Raw genomic sequence first — 25,123 nt, 5'->3', positions numbered from 1 at the left:
TTCTCACTCATAACCCAACTTGATATTGAAATCCTATTAGATTTGAAACATGTGAATTAGAGATTGAGAAGGATTTATTGTTTCTTTTTTATTATTTTTATGTTGCCTATATATATATAGTCTATGTATATTTTAGGAGAACTTTTTGAAGGAAGAAAAAGAAATATATTTTCTCTCTCTAGAATATTAGGGTTAGTGTTCTCATTTAATGGAAGCTCCCACAAGTCTAATTTTCCAAGATCATTCATGGAGGCTTATGAGTGATTCCTAAAGACAAGACCATTACCAAGAAGATGGAGATCCATGGAAAAAGGTGTCTAACAAAAGTGATCTACAATAAGTGAAAACATTCACTTTAAAGGAGAGATCCAAGGTTTACTCAAACCTTAATGTAAGTATTAAATCTTTTAATTGAATGATACATCATGTTTTATTTTTGCATAAAACTTGTCTCAATGTGATGAATCAAAATCTATGAATTAAAATTCCTCGAAAAGTTTTTAAAATTTGCACGTTTCCCAACAATTGTAAAGCAGAAAATATATATTTTTATTTTAAAAAACAGAAAAGCAATAGGAAGACGATCTATAAACAGGACTGAAGGTGAAAATTGTATACTATAACAAGGAAAGTTCATCTCCAGACAACAAGAAGCTCATCTAAAAATATGACAGGGAAGCAGAAATTACAGTCTATTTGATGACAAGTGACTAATTTCAGTCTCAACATTAGCCATACACAAAGTACAGACACAAAGTACAGACACAAACATTCAAGCCATACACAAACTACACACAGAAACATTCAAGCCATACACAAACTACACACGCAAACATTCAAGCCATACACAAACTACGGACACAAAACATATGTACATATGCAAAAGATGTGGAAGAGGACCACGAGTAACGATTACCTTCAAATGTTTTGAATAGGCAAAAAATTTGAACCGTCTTGATGGCAAACTTCTCATCTCAAACTCAATCCGTTACTGTACTTCTGTTCAAGTGAAGACATTTGGGAAGTCCGGTACCTTGATTTATCCTTCTTGATGCGGATCAACTTGTCATACACACACCAAGGAAAGCTTAGGAAATGATCATGTTCCGTTCCCTCGCTGCATTGACCCCAAAAACTAGGATGATATGTAACATAGTACCAAGCTGATGCTTTAGCATATACACTCTCAACTTCAAACTGACTCCCTTTTGTTTTGAACCAGGTCCTAGCTTCCTTCCTCAAGGACCTTATAGCCAAACAAATTTTATCTGCCTCCTTTCTCTTGTTATAATATTTTGACATTTGCACGATGTTACCACTAAGTATTTCAGCCTCAGTTGTGATGCCATAGTCATCCATCAGGTTGCCCAACTTGAAATCATACATAGATTTACATTCAATTGCATCATCGATGTAATTCTTAAAACCATCTACTTCCATATCAGGATCATATGACTGTGTTGCCACTTCCTTTGTGAACGTTTTAAAAGTGCTTGTGAGTGGTACCGCGTCTTTCACCTCCCGATAAAGCTTTCCGATCACACGTTGTGATTCATAAGTGGGCTTGTCGGGCTTTTCCATAAAATCTGGGTATTTTTTTACACGTAAATGAGGTGGTATATCAGCCGGCACACCGGTCTTTGGAAAGTCAACAGCAACTGAGTGTAGCCTCGCAAGCTCTATACAAGGATTACTCATTGCTTTCAAAGGTTCCTTATCAGCAAAAATTGTGTGGGCATTTGCAATGATTCCTAAACTGTCATTCAGCATATAGTTCGTAAAATACTCCTGGACTTCCTGCAGTGCAGAAATAAACATGTGATATGTTGAAAACGGAAAAACAAATAGTAGTGAATCAGAGAGAACACTTGAAAGAGCATTGAACATCTCTTCCTTGCAGATTAATTATACATTTTGAGGTCTTCTGGCACACGAGTCAAGTGTTAAATATTTTAATGTGTTTCTACAAACTATTTTTTGCCTATTTTTTAACAACTAAGGCTTTGAAGTGAAGCAAAAGATATCTGTCCTTTTTAGTTCAACTGCATTGCTGATTTTTATGGTAAGCATAGTACTACAATACATAAAAAATCACACATGGATTAAGAAAGAAATATAAGCACGACTAGCAACAACAAAAGCATGTTGAATTATAATCTTTTTGTTCTGTTATCTAAAGATATCCTCCGTAGAAAATTGATGCAGTCCATGGGGCTCTCAGAGGATCAATTTTGAAGGAAATAAAAATCTTAGAAATTGGTGCATTTGCATGCAAGACCATCTTGGGATCTCTTCAATTGAAATTTATTGCAGTTGTCTTAATTTTTTTTTTTCGCCTATTTAGTGTATGTTTGGCATTGTTGAAGAGACAAAAAGCACTTTTAATTTGAAAATTGTCTTTTAGATGTGTTTGGTAACAAAAAAAGGAAAAAGGAAAAGCTTGTAGTCATGGAGATTTTGGCTTAGTATAGCGTTTAGCCAAAGCTAAAAATTGGAGCTTTTTGCAAGGAGAAATAAAATACATAGAAATGGTCAATTTATTAAAAATAAAAATATTCATAAAAAGTGTTTTACACACTACGTTACCAAATACTATCCTAAAAAAGTGCTTATTATAAGCTATAGAAACCCCCAAACGGACCTCTAGACTTGTTACTCTTTCTTTTTTTGCTTATTAAGTTGAGGGCAATTAGTGAGAAAAATAGAGAAAGTAGACTTAGATGGTTTGGACACTTACATCGGAGACTTAGTGATGCGCCAATCAAACAAGGAACACTAGTTGTATTAGGAGGTAAGAAACGAAGAGGTCGACCAAAAGTAACATGGGATGAGTGAACATTGTATTGATCATGGACGTGAAATAGATTTATAACAGATAATTTCTCAATGACTCAATATGCATTTTAGAGTGAGCATTAGTAGTAAGCAATTACAATGACAGCAAGAATATATAATCTATACTGTCATAATGTCAATTTTGGAGGATATTAGTCACAGCTGATAAGAGATTGATCATGGTCTGTAGGCCGAGCTAAAAGATAATTAACTGACAGGAGGGAAACCACATGATAGAAAGAAATTAAGTCCAAAAATCTGTAACTAGATGAGAGAGTAATACCTCTATTGTAACCTCATGATCCAACGAGATACTTGGTGCTGGGCTATAATCCATGGGATGGATTTGACGACGTGGAATCAGATCAGGGTCCCAACAGACAAAGTAATCATCTCCATCCAAATCACTTCCAGAGCATTCATTTGGATGGGGTCTGCTATTAAAGTTTGAATATTGTTAGTAAAGAATTTCACTGAAAGGAATTTGTTAGTAACTATGTAAAATGTTGCATAGGAGAAGAAAAACCCAATCAAGTCAAAGCAACAATGTTATTGACATTAATTAAAACTACTTTTTCTCCAATCACATAAATATTCGAGCAGAGAAAGCAAATAATAAATTACTATTCACATAAACTATCCATGGCTGTTGACAATCACATGTGATGCTGCAGTTGTAACTAAATTGGAACAGATGGTTATAGATGTGATTTGAAAATAGAGAGGAGAGATTATAACATATCTCCAAGATTTCCTCCTCTCATCACACAACAGTATTAAAACATCAAAGGTGCAAAGCTGGCAACAAAATTAGAAGCAAATAGATTTTTTCATGAAACTACGAGATATTTGTGACATGTTTTACCTCTTTCCATTCTGTGGAAAAACGATACAATCCACCATATGGTGCAAAGCTGGCACATCAACAGCCTTCAAGACACGAACATCACCTGGGTGCAAGCATGGGTTTTTAGCAACAAAAACCTTCCCATCAATGACAGAGTTATGTGAGTCTGAACCATAGTCAATGATCGCAAGAGGTGAATCATCATAAAATGGCCTACGTCCACCACCAGAAGTTTGCACAAATACCTGCCCATACTCCAAGGTTCCAGTTTCATCTAAACATCCCATCATTAATCTTCCACTCCGAACAAATATCCTTGTCTTGATCCGCAAGTCCAGTAACTTTGATGCCCTGAAAGTATGAAGCATCATTGAGAGGAATGGTTCAACATTAGGCTTATAACCACACAAAAGCATTTCCCTAAGAATCTTTGTGTTCTCTCCTGGAGACATCAACTCTAGTGCCTCCTGTGCCCTTAATGGATCTGCTAAAATAGTATCCAGTTGCTGCACTACCTCCCTTTGCTTTTTTTCAAAGACACGATCCCTAACCCCAAGGGTAGACAAAAGTGTTATCAATTGGCGATTCAGAAAACAAGGATGATATTTGCTCCATGCCAAAACATCTAATTTTGTGTTTTCAGATTCATACTTGAGCATGCTCTTTCTTAATGACAATTTCATTGATGACATGGGATCAACAGCAACTACTCCTTTGTACCCTGCATATCGAATCTGAAAGGCAGATGGAGTATTTTTAAGACCACATTTGATAGCAACTCTCTGGGCAAAGTCAGCAGATATTTTCCCTATTCCATCAGAGAAAACATATTTGGCTTCTTCGCTTTCAACCTCCACGTCAGGAATATCTTCAACTTCATGCCTACCAACATTTAAAGTCTCTGTGGATGAACTGAAAGATTGACCAAGTCTGGCAGCATATTTTGCCACATTTCTGATCATACGAAAATCACCCATCCATTTCCTTATATCAGCAGCAGTAAGACCATTTCTGGATGCAAACATCCACGCAGAATTATCCCGTAATTGACTTGATGAGAACGCAAGAAAATCAAACTTCTTACTACCAATAACTATGCCATTTCTAAGCGTTGATAGTATTCTCTTATAAATGTCAGTTCTCCTTTCCTCATTTCCAGAAGCAATACGCGGGGATAAGTGTGTGGAATGCAGTTTATTTAACTCTTCATCAACGAAAGAAACCCGAAGAAAATTGTCGATGTCGTCGGGATAATTGCGTAACACACGATTAGAAATGTTGACCTCTGGGCCGTAGAAATACACTTTGCAAGGAGTTATTAGAACCCTACGAACATATACCAACCCAACATCTGAAGTAATAGCAGGCCGTACAAGAGGTTTCTGAGACATGAGGTATTCGTTATATTGCTTAGCGAGCCACCTTGCTGGCTCATAGCAACAATTTTTTAAATGACACAAGCTCAGCAAGGCACGATGTATATATGCAATATCTATTCTCTGAGGATCAATCAACCGGAAAAAATTGATATCAAGTGAGGGCCCAGGAAGATATCCATGCTGAACCAGGGAACTTATCTTAAATAATATTTGAAATGGCAATTCAGGCCCTTGGGGAGGAGGACCCATGATGGGGACAAGATCCAAATTGTGAGAAAAAGGGTTACCACTCTCCAAAATGAATTGGCTTTCAATTGCAGGGGAAACTGAAGTTAGAAAACCATGCGAACCATGTGGTAGCTCCAAACATAAAGCAGAAGATTGCCCAATACAGCATGATGGAGTGAAATCAGTAGCCCTGACCCACTGGCCATTAGAAGTTTCTTCAAGTTTCTCATAAATTCGAGGAGCACCAAGTAGCTAGCAATCAGAAAGGGAAAAAATATTAATAATTCACATAAAATAAATAAATAAAATAAAACAAAAATTGTACCATTTGTAACAACAACTACATTGCTTTTCCAATAGCAAATGCAAGCACTAAAAGTCCTCATATTTAGTGCAATGAAACTAAGTACATTAATACACTCTTCATGCATTGACAATATGATATCGTATTGAATTCATATATGCTTTAAAAAATTTAAAGGTCAATTTCTGTTGGGTAGAGTTGACAAGGGTGGCATCGAAAACTCTGACTGTGTAAGGAGAATTATGAATGCTATCAATGATTTTTCTCTATATTTGTAAAAGTCTTTCATATATATGTAGCTAATCATCACCAATTCATGGAAAGAAAAATTATGACATCGAAAATTTTTGAAATCCATTTATAGTACTTGTCTTTTGTTGATACAATGCAATAGTATTTAGATAAAACACTTATTCCAAAGCATACGCTGTGAATAGGCCAGACAATGTAGGTCGCCCTCACATTATCCTTCATTTGCCTCTCTCAAACATAGAGATGAAGAAAAACAAACACAACTACAAACAATGTAAACCTGAAATACAGGGGGAAGAAGAGACTTGAACCCAAGACCTTTCAAAATAAAAACTTTATGTCATGTTAACATTTTCTCGTCCAAAAAGTGACTGTTAGAAAATTTCCAAACTTAAAGCAATTAAAGAATGGACTTAATAATATATCATGAAGATTAGATCTGAATTACAAATAAATCTACTGACATGGGGTCTTTCCACTAAAATGGGCTAGAATGTCTGTATGCCTATTCTATCTCCATTCAGCAATATAGGATGCCCCTACATAACTTCCTGAAGTATTTTCCATACAATCGGTTCTTTTTCCGAATTTTACTCTAAGCAACCCTATGTTCGAAGCAAGATGTTTTCTAATTAGATCATGAATTACAAATGTCTGGAAAAGCTTTATTGCTATTATGTGAGGCAATCCACATCGATGTAATGAAAGTGAAAGACCTACGATAGTGACAGAATGCCGCCTACAAAGCCTAAACCTATCATGTTATAAGCCTTTGCTCATTAATTTCCACAAAATTGTAAGTGGGTTATGGGCATGCAGCCTATTTTCCAAACTATAGACCTCCAATGTGGTGACTTATGTGGGCACGTGCAATATGGGCGGGTGTGAATAGACTCTGGGCGAACTACATGTTGTACAATCTCACATCACCTATGAAAGGTGAAGGTGAGGTGCTTATATGTACTAGTGCTATCTCCAAATGGTATAAGACCTTTTGAGGTAAAATCCAAGACCAAAACCGTGCGGGCTGAGGCTCAAAATGGACAATATCATGTGGTGGAGTGTGCTGTTACAAATGGTAAGGTGAGGTGCTTATATATAACAGTGCTATCTCCAAATGGTTTGAGGCCTTTTGGGATAAAACCCAAGCGCAAAGCCGTGTGGGCCCCAATATCATACCATGTGGTGGAGTGGACCATTACAAATGGTAACCAAGTCGAAAGGCTCAGGCACAAAGTGGACAATATCATACCATGTGGTGGAGTGGGCTATTACACTCAGGGAATTATACTACCCAAGCATAGCCAATTAGGGCCTATATCCCTACGATTAGGGCCTATATCCCTGGGATATTATCGTAAACCTAAACTCGTACTATCTCTAGAATTCTCATGAGCCTTTCCTCTCAAGTTGCTCTAAAACCCACAAGCACCTATATCAATACATCGTTGTGGTTGGTCTGCTTCCTCAAAGTCAAGGATGAATGATGGATTATTCATCATTTCCCTATAGCCATACAGCACAATAAAGATGTCTTGCCATCAACGTAGCCTATTATAACACTCTGAAACTATGAAACAATCAAATAATATGATGTCGATTTTATCAATTTGAAGGTTAAATCTCTTCAAGAAGCATGTCAAGTTTGAATCTTCAATCTTTTAGTGGATAGTGCAGAGATGCATAAACCTTTAGAGTTCACACTTTGTAGAAGCTAAATCACTAATAATCTTGACGCATAAGTTATTCAATCAATAAAATGTACAAAATCATGCTGAAATGAATTTTTCGTAGTTGGCAAGCAGATAAAATTAGTATAATACCAAAGATGATAAAAATTTATTCAAGCAAACCTGAAAGACTAGAAAGGCTTCAGCTTGACCATGTGGACGACGTAGTTCGATGTTACTGATGTTCTCATCAGAGAGCTCAAGCTTGTACTCTGCAGAAAGATAGGACAGAAAAAAGTAATATTTACTACTTCCATTCCCCATTTTCACAGAAACGTTTCTGCTCTCCCAGAACACTGAAAATTTGTCCTTCGAGACCTGACATCCAAAATGCAGTGGAACTCCTTTCATCTTTTGCACATCGGTAATCGGCTTTGGTATGATATCACATTTCATTTTCCGCACACTCAAATAAGAAGACCCATACCATAGGTATGGTGTTGCCAAGGAGATAATATGGTCAGCGGCATCCGTAGTTGTGAATTGAACTGTAGCACACGCTCTTGATCCTCCTTTCTTCCTAATTTCTAAAGCATATACAGTTCCTTCATCTGTATATTCTTCTAAATATACCTTAACTTCTTCTGCAGACACAGGATAAGGGAATCCAAACACTTGAATTGTTTTACCCATCAAGTCCTAGTGATTTTACTGCAATATTGTTATACATTACTGAATCAGCAATTGTATATATATGAATGCTCCACTATATGTTACACTAGGTAATGTAATATGTAAGAGTTAACAACAGGAACAACAACCAAATGCAGATAATGAAAACAAATGATATTGGCTGATAACACAACACATCAGCTAATCCAGTATGCTATCAAGTATCACAAGACACTAGCATAAATTAATCGTCTGATACACCGTTAATCAAATGTCAATTGTCATGTAAAGATTGGTCAATATCTTTGTGGTATTTTGGTCATTACAGAATGCATACGCATTAAGCATTACTAAACAAGAACAGAATCATAATCTTTCCTACGTGCTTTCAACTTCTTCTCTTTTATTTTTTCTCTTCTTTCGAATCATACTGCACAATCCTGCCATAGAATCCAGCTATGAAGAAAATTGTACCAAGTAGAATGCAATACTTTGATCTACAGCAACGCCCTCAACACATAACACCAATTGTAGGATTAAACAACCACCAAAGAGATACCCCTTATTATCTCTATCAAGTAATTAGATACTTGTTTTTATTTTTCTTTTTTTAATTTAATTTTTTTCCAACTCTTTACTTAAGAACCTCCAGTTCACCTGCAACTCTGTGGAAAACGGCATAAGGTTCAGAATTCTTGTAACATTATCAAAAGAAGTTACCAGGAGGCTAAATGATGACTCCATGCATCCCAAAATTGTATGTGCTAGTGCATGTGATATGTTTTGATGAGATTTTTAAAAACATGGTGCTTTTAATTATGAAGAGGAAGTTGTTGTTCGGACTTCTATTATTCTAAACAAGAATAACAATAATAATATAACCAAAAAAAAAAAAAAAAAAAACAGATAAATTGATTATGAAAATTCTAAAATAACCCTCCAGAATCTCAATCTTCTTGAACAGACTTGTGCTAAGATTGAAGAAGTAAATGCAAAAGAAGCTGTTTGATTATGAAGGGGGATCTGGTTTCTAGTCTCCTATATCAGTTACCTGAATTTTTGGAATAGTGGCATATCTTTAATCACAATCTGAAGCATTTGTGTGATTGGTTGATCAGTTGACCTCTTTAACCACATTGTATTTAGTAATTAAGGTAATTTTTTCCTATATGATATGTCTCAAGGAATGGTTATAGCATACATTTTAACTGAACAACCTTATTGTGGTTTAAAATGTATGCTATAACCATGCCCTGTGAAATATCATATCAGAAAAAATTACTTTTAACAAGCTTATGGACTTTCATAGAAATTCCTACAAATCCAGGAAAAGGGAAGAACAAAGAATAATTTCAAGATTTTCATCCTGAGTTGAACCTCAATTATTTTTGGCATGAAAAATAATTCGCATTTACTCACATGAGGTAGAAGGGTAGGGATGGCAATGGGGCGGTTTGGGGTGGGTTTCCCATTCCCCATCCCCGCCCCCGTTTAATTTTGGTACCCCCAAAACCGCCCCATAACCGGTTAATTTTTTGCCTCTAATCCCCATAACCGCCCCCGCCCTTGCCCCCGCCCCATCACCCGCCCCATAACCGATTATATTTTTATTTAAACACAATCATAGCACATATACACACACACACACACACACACACACACACATATATATATATATATGGAAGTGATAAGTGTAGGGTTTCCAATATATATATAGAGAGAGAGAGAGAGTGAAGGTTAATTTGGTAAATATATTAACATGGTAGGATAAATTAGTAATTTAAAATATTAAACGGGGCGGTTATGGGGCGGGGATCTTAGTCCCCCGCCCCCGCCCCGCAACCGGCCAGTTTTTTTTTTTTTAACCCCCATCCCCACCCCATTTAAGTAAACGGTCCTCCCAACCCGCTTTAAATGGGGCGGGGGCGGGGTGGTTCCTCACCGGATTGGGGATTTTTGCCACCCCTATAGAACGGTAAGCAATAGCTTTATTTTCTATAGAAAATACTCCTTCAAGCAGCCACGTGAATATTTGCATGTAATCAAAGATTTGTGTTATAGAAAAATAATAAAAAACATGGGGCATTTGGCTGGGTGGTGTAACCTCTCTAGAGGGAACATTGATGGTTCAAGTCCTAAGTGGGGCAAAATGTGTGTGTGTTGCTTACTTACTCCCCCAAAAGAGGGGGGGAAAAAATTAATAATAACACCCAAGGTAAACTAATTAATTCTCAAATTGTAAAGAACATTAGAAACCATTAGTCATAATATATTACCACTTTTTGGACATTTAAAAATACAACAAATGGACAAGGACAAATCCCTGATGTCATCAATTTGAGATGTCTACAAAATAAGGATTTGAATTATGTCCTTGGGCTTCATCAGCGTATACAAGTATGTGCTTGTATATGAATATAATTATATGTGTGTGTGTGTGTATATCAAGTTCCAAGAAGGGCTTGAGATAGATGTATGGTAAGATCAAAAAGGCAAAATTAGAAATCAACACATTCATCAGATAGTTAAAATACAACCAATTGCATATATAAAAAAGCAAAAATTTACTAAGACATATGACTTGGTAATGTACTACGAAGACCAATAAATGCAACAACAGGAAAGAGTTATACTGGTCGACCATTGTCCTAGTGGATTTAGGTCCTAACTCCCAACCTCTAGGTCAAGGTTTCGAGAACTGAGAGAGAAAAACGAAAACGAAAACGAAAACAAACAACAAAGATAAAATAAAATAAAAAATAAAAAAATTGAAAAAATAGGAAAGAGTTATTTGGTCCATACAGTGGAGAAAGTTGGGGAAGGGGATATGTGTTGAAAAGTGTGGTTTTAACCCTACATAGAGTAGAACGACTAAACAAGACTTGTGAAATTGCTGGAAAAAGGCTTTGTTGAGTCAACGATGAGTATCAAATGGTTCAAGACAAACTTGATTTCTTTAAAAAAAAAAAAAAAAAAACTGATTTGGAGCAACCATTTACAAATTCAAAACAAAAAACAAAAATAAAGGACAGAAAAATGTAATTCGAATGAGTCAGTGTTAATGCAATGTATATTAGAGTGGCTCCATCCACACCTTCTCTTGCCTCCTTTTTTTCTTTTTCTTTCATTCAGGAATTAATGCCTAATATATATTATGTACATCATCAATCTCTTCTAATACCCATATAATTTCTTCAATCAAACAACCACCATACACAGGGATGCTCTGTTAGATTGCTGACAAAATGCCTAAAATAGAATTAAATTGAAGATCAAAACATTATTTAAAACTTCAACACCCACTGAGTTGGGCGCATTACAACAATTTGAGTTATATAACGGGATAAACCAAAAAGACCAAACAAAATTTCTAAAATTTCTAAAATTCCTTTTCCTTTCCTCTGTATTTCTCAGCAACCAAACAAAGGTAATGAAAACTTCAACACATACAGTACAAAGGTAAAGAGCGCTCTCCATAAGTATATCAAGCATTGTAAGCAACAAAAAAGACACAGATTATCGCAAATATGCTATACATTTGAGAGAGAGACTATTAGTGGAAGTAAATGCAAGAGGAGAGAGAGATTCTAACCAGGCAGCGCAGAGACTTCAACTTTTACTACTATTATTACACACAAACAAACCCACCTTGAAGCTCACTCGAAGTACTAAATATATAGTAACTAGAGAAAGACCTGAGTCTTCGCAAGGAAGTTTCTTTACTTTTAATTTTGGATTAAAAAATCTTTATTCCTAAAAATTCCAATACTATTATAAAGTTATCATAATACCCAAATTCGGTTAGTTTAGGATGTTAAAATAGTGCAGTAATATTTTTAGTAACAAAATTACCCTTATAAAAACATGTGCCAACATTTTTTTTGTTATTTCAAAAATACACCTAAATATGTTAAATAATAGAAGCCGCGATTTACTCATCTATTGAAAATGATTGAATTTTAATATTTGAATTAAAATTTTAAATAATGTATGACCGTAGACATTAAAAAAATATTTAAAAATTTTATCATCAAAATATGCATTTCCATTTTAAACACCTTTCAGTTTATTTAGTTTTTAGAAATATAATAAATCTAACTTTGAAAATCTTCTTCTAATTGAGTTTTGAATCAATAATTTTTTATTTAAACCATTTTTCAAAATAAGAATAAACCTTTTGTGATTAAAATTTTATTCAAAATTTTGTGAGTATCCAAAATCTATTAGTTTACCATTTAAACATATTTATTATTAACTATCCTAATTGTTGTCAATTTTTATATTTAAATTGTGTCGTAATTAGTCAAATTTTTTAAGTATGAAAATGAATCAATTTTTAAAAAATATAAATAAATAATGATATTTAATAACTTATTTAGTTTTTTGTTTACCAAATTGTGAATTTTACAAAAAAAAATTTTATTTAAATTAAATGAACTAAATTATAATTTAATACATAATGTAATATTCATAAATTGACTTGAACTAAATTATAATTTAATACATTGACTGGCGAAGATTTTATAATTTGTAAAATATTAAATTTTGATTTTTAAATAAAGTAGTATGTAATTTAGCATTTTATAAACATTAACGATTCATTGACAGATTTGGAATAATGTGATAACTTTATAATAATATATTAAGATTTTTATAAACAAATTGAAATTTTGGGATCAAATAGTGACCGTTTTATGATTTTAGTCCTTTTATAAATTATATGGATTATATAAATATATATTATATATATGTGTGCGCGCGCGCGCGTATATTATATAAAGGAACTCGGTGTCTTACACTGTTACAAATACATTCTTTTGATCTTCATCCGGGAGTCACTCCCAAGCAGACATGACCCACCAAGAGAAGGAAATCTTTTTTCTATTCTGATGAAAGTGACCACTACATAAGTATAATTAAATATATATACATATGTGTATAGTATTAAAATGAAAAACAGTGTATATTTTAATCCTCAATCCCTAGTCAAACCAGGTCTCCCATTAATGTGGGAACAAAATAAATCCCCTACCCTTTCTCTTTTTTGTATCCGTCACTCTCTCTTTCGCTCTCACACGCCGAATTAAGTTAGAACTTGCAAATAAAAAAAAATAAAAAAAATAAATTCTTACATTGAATTCTTACCCTAACATTAGAATTAAAGATTTATATAGTGAATGTGACCTACATTTGAACTTATTCTCTATATGATATGGATAAAAAATTTAAAGGCGTTATAAGTAGGTTTGAGAATTCGGTCTAAATATCATTATTTAATAAAAAATAAAAATTTAGAATTATTCACTATTATTACTTTGATCTCTTTTAAAATTTGGATCGCGTATTTAATGATATTTTTAGAATTTTTTTTCCGACAGATAAAATAATACCGACTTTTATATCGAGCTAGTGCTAAGTTGTATACCTGCATAGCTCAAGAATCAATTGAAACCCAAATTACAATGGAAGAACTCAAGACTCATGGGTGTGGCCATGGATGTTGAATTGGGATACAGCTGGGTGCAAACAGATTTACAATAAGCAGCACTTTTCTTAATACAAAAGTAATTAAAGGTTATAAATGTCAATAAGTGTAAATTAATGGTCCATTTTCTTTGGTTTTTCTGTCGTTGATGTGTTGATTCCTCTTCTATGATATCGTTTGTTTGTTTGGCAAATAAACAAAACAAAAAGAATCTTTGAATATTGAGGCATATCCATTACTGTAGAAGCCTTGGATGTAAAGCACAAGTGGTGTGGGGAGCAAGGAAAGTAAAATGATTGGACGTCAGTTAAGCTTTGGCTTCATGATATTTTATATATATATATATATAATATTAGTAGTGTTCAATTCCTGATGAGTAAGAAATAATATACTCACTTTAATTGATAGTTTTAGGATCTAATCCAATGACTTATGGGGAGAATAATTATTTTAAGAAATTAATATTATTTTAATTAGCCATTAATTATAAAATGAGATACATTCTTAAAGGAAAAAAAAATATTTAATCATAATCTGTCATCACCCTACCATCACTGTCACCTCTATCCTGCCACCACTTCCCCCACCATACCACCTCCACCTAGACAGATTTGATGGCTGCTTTTGACTAAGAATTACCAAATCTACAAATTAATTGACGTCCTTATAATTATTGGTGTATGTGGTGGTGGTGGGTGGCAGTATGGTGGTGATGGAGGTGGCAGTGTTGTGGTGTAGTTGGGGGAGGTGGTCGTGACAGTGGGGGAGGAGGTGAGTGGTGGTGACGGACCGACAGTAGTGGAAAGGGGCATAGTTAATGTTTAATCAGATTAAAAAAATTATTATTACTATTTTTTTTTTTTAAAAAAAGTATTCAATATGGTCATTTCATAATTAATAGCTAATTAAAATAAATACAATTACCTAAATAACTATCATTTCAATTAGCCGTAGGATTTGATTTTAAGGTTATGAGTAAAAGTGAGTATATTGCTCCATGCTCATCAGGGAGCAATTGAACAATATTGAATATAATATATGTGATAATAGACATGTTTGGTAAAGTTTTCAGTTTTGATTTTCAGTTGTGATTTTTATTATTATTATTTTTTTTAAAAAAAGGTATTAAAATTCGTTTGGTAACTCTATTTTGATTTTTCACATTTTAAAATTTTTGAAAACTAATTTTCACTTCCTTCACAATTCCCACGACTCCAAAATGAAGTTTCAGTTTTGGTTTGCAAAAACTATTATTTATTATTTTTTAAAATTAGAGAAATATTATTTTATTATTTTTCAATATACTTGAATAATAAATAATATTTTCTTATTTTCCAATTAAAATCTAATAGTAAATAAAAGAGTCAATTTTATTATTTTTCAATTACACTTGAATAGTAAATAAACTAGTTAATTTTATTTTTCCTTGGTTAGTAGTTAGTTGGGGCCTGGGGGGATAAGTGACTCAAACCTATAATCAAGAGAGTGGGAACACTATAGGACTGGCCCTTTTATCACTTATGAACTTGACCATTGCGGTGTGGTCATTGATTTTGGCTACCTTAACCTCTATCTATTTGGACACATAATCATCTATGCATCTTTTACCACTTCTTCTTTCACCTTTTACCATTTATTCTTTCTTCTTTCATAATTATAATGCATTCAAAATAGTGGATTTTTTTTCCCCCCTCAAAATACTGTTTAGTAGGTTGAAAGTTCAATACTTCAAAAGAGCAAAGCCTTTTTTTTTTTTTTTTGGCAATACTTAAAAAGAGCAAACTAAATATGCCCATTATTTGACAAGACTAAAGTGAAACATCTATATATATATATATATAGTAAATTCCAAACTATATTCTCAAAGTTCATTATCATTCATCTTCTTTTTGTTTTTAAATATAAAAGAAGAAGATGTGATTGGCTACAAATTGTTTTTTTTGGAAAGTTACAAAATTTTATTTTTCTATACGCTAAAGTCCTATCCTTGCTCGCCAAGCATAGGCCCCACGCAAAGTAAGTGGTAATGAACTGTTAAATGGCGTTCCATTATAATTGGATGCTTTTGCATTATTGATTGAACTTCATTTGGTCTTTTCTTTTAGTAACAGAATAAAGGTGTCATTACATGTTCAAGTAGCGAGTCAAGCTAAGTAAAAAGTCCTTTTCGCTCATTTGGCGTTTATGAATAATGACATACGGATTGAGAATTATGAACGCTACTTGACCCGAATTCGTTTAATTAGATTAATGTCACATCTTCACATTTGGGAAAGTTGTTATTTATTATTATTATTATTATTATTATTATTTTCTTTGCAATAAGTATGGCCCTGTTTGTGGAACCTTCTCGAGTCTTAAAAAGTCATTTCTGAAAAAAATTTGTGAATTTTAATCACAAATTTTACAAAGAAGTAAGAAAATATTACTTTTGAAAGAAAATGTTACTTTTGAAATCTCCTTTTGAAACCATTTGCTTATGTATTTTTTATAGATCGATAAGACTGTCATATATTCTTTTTTAGTTCTTTGTTCCACCACTATCACCTTACACTACTACCTTTCGCCATTACCGTCACCATCGCCATTGCCGTCGTGACCTTCCATCACCACCACCATTGCCATCGCCACTATCGCCCTCCACCACCACCGCTACCTTTCATCACCGTCTTTCGCCGCCACCACCACCATCACCACTATTTCCACCACCACCATCACCCTCCACTACCAATGACCACCACCTTCCACCACTACCACTTTCTACCACCGCTACCACCCCCCACCATCGCCACCTTCCACCACCACCATCATCATCGCCACCTTCCAACACTACCACCTACTGTTACCGCCACCCTTAATCGCAACCTACAAATATGTCTGACAATTCAATCTAACTATCATTACTTCATAAAAAATAAAAATTTATGAGTGTGCACCATTATCATATTGAGCTCTTCTAAAATTTGGCAAAATTTAGGATTGTTTACCATTTTTACTTTAAACTCTTCTAGAATTTGGTTTTTATACCCAATGACATCTTTAGAATTTTTTTTCCAACAGACATGTTAGACCATTTTTGTAAAATGATAATTTTACCTTCTTTTTTTATTGTAATATAAAGAGCATTACCAACATTTATTCAAAAATCAGTTTTCAACCAACAAATTTTAAAAATGTCAAAATAATAAACATTAATCAAGCTATATAAAGTGTCCATTCTCCATGAAAAAGATGACATGAGGTTGTAGTTGGGTTGCTTACTCATTTGGGTTTTCTTTTGCGCAGTGGAGAATTTGACAACTAACACTTCGTTCTCAAATAAACTCAGCCGGACCAAACAATCAAAATGGGCCCACGAAGTTATTTCAGGAGAGATAAAAAATAGTGGAATAGTATTTCGCTCTCTTTTTCTCGGGTGTACTTTTCTTAGCCAGTTGAGCTTTGACTATTGAGGAATACCAATGATACCATTATTTTTTTTTGTACCGTTAAGTCCCAGGTCTATTGAGGTTTTTTTTTTTTTTTTTTTTTTTTTTTTTTTTTTAGCAACAAAATTCATTTGGTAATTCTATTTTAATTTTTCACATTTTAAATTTTTTAAAAACTAGTTGTCATTTTCTTCACAATTCCCACGACTCCAAAATAAAGTTTTAGTTTTCATTTTCAAATATTATTATTTATTATTTTTTACAATTAGAGAAATATTATTTTATTATTTTTCAATTTACGTGAATAGTAAATAAATAATACTTTTTTATTTCTTATTATAATCTAATAGTAAATAAAAGAGTCAATTTTATTATTTTATTATTTTTTAATTATACTTGATAGTAAATAAAATAATATTTTATTATTTTTCAATTATACTTGAATAGTAAATAAAATATTGTTTTATTATTTTTCAATTATACTCAAATAGTAAATAAAAAATATATTTACTAAATATATTTTTTCCTTTCTCTTTTCAAAAATTCAACAGCATATGTATGTTACTAAACAGGTTTTGATTTGACATAAATAAGAGCACAATTTTTCAAATCTTTTTATTTTTATAAAAGTAAAATTATAACGAAAAATAAAAATCACAACTTTACCAACATGCCTGTCCTATATCACTTCAACTCCTTCTTTCTATTTTCTATAAGTTTATACTTCTTTCATAATTATAACACATTCAAAATAGTGATTTTTTCCCCTCAAAATACTGTTTAGTAGGTTGAAAGTTTTTTTTTAAGTAGGTTGAAAGTTCAATGCTTAAAAAGAGCAAACTGAATATGCCCATTATTTGACAAGACTAAACATATATATGTGGTAAATTCCAATCTCTATGCTTAAAGCTCATTATTATCCTTATCTTCTTTTTGTTTTTTAAATAAAAAAGAAGAAGATTTGATTAGCTACAAAAATATCTTTTGTTTTTATAGCACCTTCTTTTAGTTTCTTAAATAAAAAAAGAAGAAGATGTGATTCGCTACAAAAATATCTTTTTCTTTATAGCACTAAAAATTTAACTACACAAAGTCCTTGTTCACCAAGCAAAGTAAGTGGTAATGTACTGTTAAATGCTTATCATTATAATTGGATGCTTTTGCATTATTGAACTTCTTTTGTCTTTTGTTTTAGTACAGTATAAAATTGGTGTTTCCATGTTCAAGAAGTTTAGCTGAGTAAAAGTTCTTTCCACGCATTTGGCGTTTATGAAAAATGAGATGCGGGTTGAGAATTATGAACGCTACTTGATCTAGAACTGATACTTGAAACCTTTATGACCATTTTAGATCGTCAAGGGACTAAACAAATATGTTGAAATATCTTTTTTTTTTTTTTTTTTTTAGGGGTGGCCATCGGATTGAATTGTGCATCAATCCCTAATCCGACTCGCTCTCAACAAATTAAAATTTTTTGAATCCGCCACCAATCTATTATCCCATGAATAGGATCGGATTGAATCCACGAATTAGAATTTTTCCTACATATTAAATATTATTTATTTTATAACCATAACCTAATATATATAATTTTAATTTATCACCATTAATTTTTATATTTAAATGATCATTAACTAATACATTCTTAGAGCCTATTAAATGATCATCAACTAATTAAATTAACTAATACATTATTTGAATATATATATAAATTTCACGGATCGGACTCACGGTTCAGATCGAATTTTTAATAGCTCAATCCGTGATTCGATTCATGAGATATGGATTCGATTTTTTTGAATCTGCCACCGATTCATGGGTATAGCAATCCGATCCGATTCACACAGATTGGACTGGATCGAATTTATATATTATTTGTCAACCCTTAGTTTTTGACCTGACATGAGAGTTTTTTGACTGGACACGGCTCAACGACTAAGACTCACAGCTATGTTGTGATGTAACCAGTTTTTCAGCGAAATATCATCGTTTAGGACCTCAAAATGGGATTTTTCTATCCTAAAGAAGCCTGTCGAATATTTCAGAATTTTTGTTCGTTATCTAAATGAACTCGGATTGCGTTCATATTTTAGATTTAGTAGTTTTATTTTATTAAGTTTCTTTATCTATTTTTTCAAAATTTTTAGAGAAACTTTATTTTAAAACTTATTTTCAAGTATTAGTATTCTTTTGGGATTTGGTTTCTTTATGTTATAAGGATTCGTGTTGGAGTTACTTTCCTTGTGAATTATGGTTTTCTTTCATTATAAATATGTGTAATGCAGAAATCAGAATCATTCATTCAATCATTAATACAAATATTAGATTTCTCTGAAATTATCCTTTGTTTTGTAGATTCAAAACACCCTACTTTGTGGATTCAAAATAAATCGTTCCTTGTGAACAAATTTATCCCTTCTGCTTACGTCAGTTGGTATCAGAGCCTTATCTTTTCCTAATCCGATGGCAGATGAACATGGTGACGGCAACCTCACTGGTGATGAATATCGACAGAGAGAGGCTCTTTCGAGAGCCAAATTCTAGGACTTTCGTCCTTTTTAGAATCGCAACCTCATCCCACCGCATAGGCAGCCAGCCTACGATGATGTAACGACCTAAATTCGGGGGATTTGGATCATTAACCAGGTCTTAACTGACTCGAGAACACCAAGAGTAAAATGGTCATTATGACCAAACAACGCATTAGGGATCAAAATAATGTCATAATGGTCATATCTAGTCCTTTCGGTTCATTATGCAATGAAGAAATCAACTTAGTTTTCAAATCGATCCTTTTAGGGTTTTTAAGGGTCAAATGGTCATTTTAAGCCACGATACTCACATTTAGGAGTGACCCTGTCATTCTAAGCACTCTAGAGACCAATTAGGACCCACACGTTGAAAATCGGACCCATGCCCTCCGAACGCTTGGAGGACACCCCCAAGCACCCTTGTGCACGTGCAGGGCCATGCCGTGTGTGGGGTTGGCCCCCCTCCGAGCGCTCGCTTAAGGGAATTCCGGCACTGGAATCCCCGCCTGCTGGCCCGAGCGCTTGAAACCCTTGTTGCGAGTGCTCGGAGGTCCTAGGAAAAATGGGCTTTGGCCGTTCTTCGCCTTCGATCATTCCCGAATCTAAAATTTGGTCGTTTAGACTTTAATGTCCCTATCCCAACTCACAGCATGCATAAACATAGAATCATCACGATGAATACATTGAATTAAGCATTGAATTACATCATTAGGTTACATTTTATTTCAAATCTCTAAAGCAGAATATAATCATCACCTTTATCATTTACATGCCCCAAATGTTTCAAGGATAATTAGAAAGAATATAGATACAAGTTTGGACTCTTACGGTCCCAATTACAATGCTTTTCAAGAAGATTGTAATCTATCAAGCATTAGTTATAAAAGATTACAAAGAGGTGCTTCCGTCAACCCTAACTACACTTGTGAGGGTTCGTTATCAACTATGTCCTTGCCGTGACCTGAAAATGTTAAAGGAAAGGGTAAGCACGGAGGCTTAGTAGAAGATGCCTAAGGAGCCAACTTTGGGCTCCCTTGAGCCATACAACACACAATAGGGCTAAAGAAAAACTGGGATCATACTTTGGGGATTTTATGAAATTTAAATCATAATTCGATTCAATAAAAGACATTTATACTATTTCACATACTTTTGAATGAAATGCAATATAATGCATAACTGTTCCCAAACTTGGTCTCAAACTGACTCAATTCACATACTTTTGAATGAAATGCAATCTAATGCATAACCGTTCCCAAACTTGGTCTTAAACCGACCCAATTCACACCTAAATCACTAATCGTATTTACCGAGGCAAAATTGATTAACTATCTCTGGCCTCAAATTTGAGTACTATTTGGGGCCTAGTAATCAACGTTACACATCCTATATCCGATATGTACTCACTTCAGGTCAAGTTAGCACCGGACTCGCGAAATCTGGTTCATTTCTATATTCTTTTTTCCCGCCCTTTCTAAAATAACTCAATTATCCTTCTCATACAATTTCCCCACCATGCCAGGCATATAATTTATTTACATCTATTTAACCTCAATTTTCTCTTATATACAACAATGGCATAAACATAATATTTTCTAGAAATTAAGCATAAGCATGACATTCTCTATAATTTGATCACAAGCATGTTCATCATAGAAACCATATTAACATAATCATGCTAACATCTTGGTACAACTAAGCAATTCTTCAATCAATCAATGGAAAATACTTTATTAGCATAGAAAGGAAACACTTTATGCATTACATAGTAGTATGCTTTCATCAAATCTTCACACAATTATCATTTAACTCACAAATTCACATTTAAGAATCAAATTAAGAGAAATCAAAGCATGGATGCTCAATGAAAGACAAAGTTTGAGTCATTTGACATCCATACCTCAATGGTGTAAACCAAACAAGCCCTAATATCTAATGATAAGCGCTGAAAAGTGCGTATATCTTGAATGTTGTAGGACCTTATTCTATCTTATTTTTCCGTTTTAGTCTAATTTCATGTTATTTCCCTTTTCAGGCACTTATCTCCAAATTAAGTAAATTCAGCTGAATTAGAGCATTTAAAGAAGCAATCTTGAGTCTAGTGGAAGAAAGGAGCAAAGTGGTAAAAATTTCCTCTTCGATCAATCGGATCAAGCTATGATCGACCACACTGTGATCGTTCTAACCCTGCCATGATGGATCGAGCCCTTTGTCCTTATCCTCAGGAAAATTTCCTATTCGATCGATCCAACCTTTTATCCGATTGATCGAACCTTTTGAACTTATCCTCACCAACCACTTTTGTCCTTTTTCCAAAAATATCTCAACCTTTGTCCTTATCCAAAAAGTGCACCGCCATGTAATCGATTGAACTGCCTTAAATTGCGTGCAAAATAGATTTCATGCCGAATTAAAGGTGTGCTCGTGGTGCAATCATTTAGAGGTCCTAGTGCATGAGGTCTGACCATTTAGGTATGACATTTGGGCTACCAATATAAGGAATTTGGCCATTTTTAGTAGGAGGTTGGTTAGTTAGAGAGAGAATTGGCTAGAGATTAGAGAGAGAAACATACATTTTGGGAAAGTTCTTCCACTCATTTAGGGTTTCTACCAAGAACACCAAGGGAGGAGGATGAATTCAATCATGAAGATAGCCCTTGAGGGTTGGATGACAACATCAATGAGTGGCTAAACCATTCTTTTGGGGCTAGAGATAGACCTAAGCATGCTTCCTAGACTTTGATATTTTGTAATTAATGGGGATTAGTGTTGTAATTTTTGTTTTGAACTCATATATATATATATCTTGTTTCTACATGATTTGTGTAGTTTAATGCTTCCAATTGATCATTTAATTATATCTATATGTCTATGTATACTAGAATGAATGTTCATGTGTTTTTCTCTAGATTTTGTGACATTGATGCATGTCTATGTGTGTTGATATTATGAATCTAGTGATGATTAAGGCATAGTGCTTAAATTGATTACTCTTGTGGTTTATTTGATGGTTCATACTTATTTCTTGATGGATTGTGCCACTTCCTTAGTTTAATTAGTTTAATTTTCATGTCATTAGCATAGTTGTACTGTAATTGCTTTAATTTCTTAGATAGGTGGACAATCCATTCTTGTTGTTTGATATTCCATGCTGTGTTAGTAGTATATTTTTCTAATTTCTTGAGTGTGCATTAATTGTGGGCTTATGGAAGGATTAATGGTTTAATTTGATATGTTGTGTTATTTACTAGATTGATTAGACAATGTATGCTTACTTGGCCATCCATGTTTAATATTTTAATTAATGGCACACACTTTCTTTTACAACACATAATTCCTTTAATCTATCAAATATTGAATGTCTAGGAAGGCAATGCTTAATGGTGAACTCTATGTCCCAATAATCATCTCTCATTCTCTATACCTCATTTGTTTAGTTGTTTTACATTGTCTTATATTAACTTAAATTATAGTATAATTCAACCAACAAATCCCTCTTTTCATTATTCGACCTACTAACCCAATATTGATTCCTAAATACCTTGCCTTCCCCTTGGGACGATCTCTACTCACTTTTGTTACGTTAGTAACAATTAGTAGTGATAGTGACATTTTACAAATTCCAGCTTGGCCACATTTCATCACACACCGTGCTTTGGTTGTTGGCGACACAATATGGTGCGGTCGCTTACCAACAAGTTAAAATGTGTTAAACAGTGGCCAAATTTAAATTTGTAAAATGTCACTACTATCTTTGACTACTAATATAGCTAGGGTGAGTAAGGATCGTCCCAAGGGATTGGAAGCGTACTTTACTTAGAAACAATGTGGATTAGTAGGTCAAGTGATCAAAAGGTGGTTTGATTGGTTAATTGAACTACAATTTTAAATTAAATGAAAGCAATGTAGAACAATTGAAGTAAGTAAAGTATAGAGAAATAAGAGAGAGAGGTCTTGGGATTTAGAGGTCACCACTAAGCATCACCTTCCTAGACATTCAATGTACAACAAATGAGGGGGGGAATGTATGTTGCAATACTAGTGTGTGTAATTGATTGAATCAACAAGCATGGATGGCTAATTAAGTATACATTGTTTAGACAAACTAATGAATAGCACAACATATCAAATTAAGCCATTGTTCCTTCCCTTAAGTTCACCATCAAAACATATCAACAAGCTAGAAAAATATACTACTTGCATTCATAAGTATGGAACATCAAACAACAAACATGGATTATCCTCCAATCTAAGAAAGTAAGGCAACTACACTACAACTAAGCTAGGGACATGAAAATTAAACTAAGGAATATGCACAATCCATCAAGAAATGAGTATGAACCATCAAACAAGCTACAAGAGTATTCCATTTAAGCACCATGCCATGACCATCACTAGATTCATAATATTAACACACATAGACATGCATGAATATAACAAAATCTAGAGATGAACACATGAACATCTATTTTAGCATACATAGACATATGAATAAAATGAAATGATCAATTGGAAGTATTAAACCACACAAATCAAGATAGAAACAAGATTTTTATATAACAAAGGTCAAGACAAGTATTACAACATAAATCCCCTCAAAATATAAAGCATCAAGATCTGAAGATGTTTAGCCACTCATTGATGTAGTCATCCAACCCTCAAGGGCTTAATGGAAACCCTAGATGAGTGGAAGAACTCCCAAATGGTGTGTATCTCTCTAATCTCTAGACTCCTCCAACCTCTCTTTTAGATTGTGTATGATTGTTTGATAGTGTATAATGGCTCAAAATCCTTATATAAGTAGCTCAAGTATCACACCTAATGGTAAGGACTCGTGTACTAGGGCTCTTTCAATGATTGCACCACGAGCCATCTTTTAATGAGATGTAACTCTATTTTTCTCGCACTTGAGGGGGTTTGATCGATCGAAGTTTGGTGAGATCGATCCAAGTATAACCAGATCGATCAAAGTATGGCCAGATCGATCAAACCTTGGCGGCGCCTTTTTGGAATAATGACAAATCTGAGATATTTTTGGGATATTTTGGGAAAAAGACAAAAGTGGTTGATAGGGATAAGATCAAAGAAGTTCGATCGATCGAAAGGATGTTGGATCAATTAAAGATGAAAATTCTTGGAGATAAAGACAAGGGGTTTGATCCATCTTGGTAAGGCTGGATCGACCACTGTGACATTGATCGAATATTGGTCTGATCGATCGAAGCTTGCTATTTTCCACCACTTTGCTCCTTTCTTTTATTCAGCTTGAGACTGCTTCTTTTATGCTCTAATTTGGCTGAATTAACTTATTTTAGGGATAAGTGCCTGAAAAAGGCAATAACATAAAATTAGTCTAAAACGGGAAAATAAGATAAATAAAGGTCCTAAAATACTCGAGCTTAAGGGGTTTAAATGCGCACTTTTCAGCTCTCATCACCCCCCAAACTTAAATATTTCTAGTCCCTAGTAATGAACTACGAAGTAAAGGAATG

General features: G+C 33.7%; 1 protein-coding gene across 1 annotated transcript; it reads right to left on the bottom strand.

The window, feature by feature from the left end:
- Positions 1-636: 636 nt before the first annotated feature.
- Positions 637-11,836, bottom strand: LOC132295470 (probable RNA-dependent RNA polymerase 1). The gene is made up of 5 exons (XM_059793746.1): positions 11,780-11,836; positions 7,699-8,226; positions 3,701-5,541; positions 3,119-3,269; positions 637-1,797 (listed from the first exon to the last, which is right to left on the bottom strand). The coding sequence occupies exons 2-5, from the start codon at positions 8,206-8,208 to the stop codon at positions 970-972; spliced, it is 3,330 nt and encodes a 1,109-aa protein (XP_059649729.1). The 5' UTR covers positions 8,209-8,226; positions 11,780-11,836; the 3' UTR covers positions 637-969.
- Positions 11,837-25,123: the final 13,287 nt, after the last annotated feature.

The sequence above is a fragment of the Cornus florida genome, unplaced genomic scaffold (genome assembly GCF_030987335.1).
Source record: "Cornus florida cultivar Cherokee Brave unplaced genomic scaffold, ASM3098733v1 CherokeeBrave_3.0.0_Hap2_Chr02, whole genome shotgun sequence".
In the NCBI taxonomy this organism is placed as follows: Eukaryota; Viridiplantae; Streptophyta; class Magnoliopsida; order Cornales; family Cornaceae; genus Cornus; species Cornus florida.
This window is presented reverse-complemented; position numbering and strand designations above follow the sequence as displayed.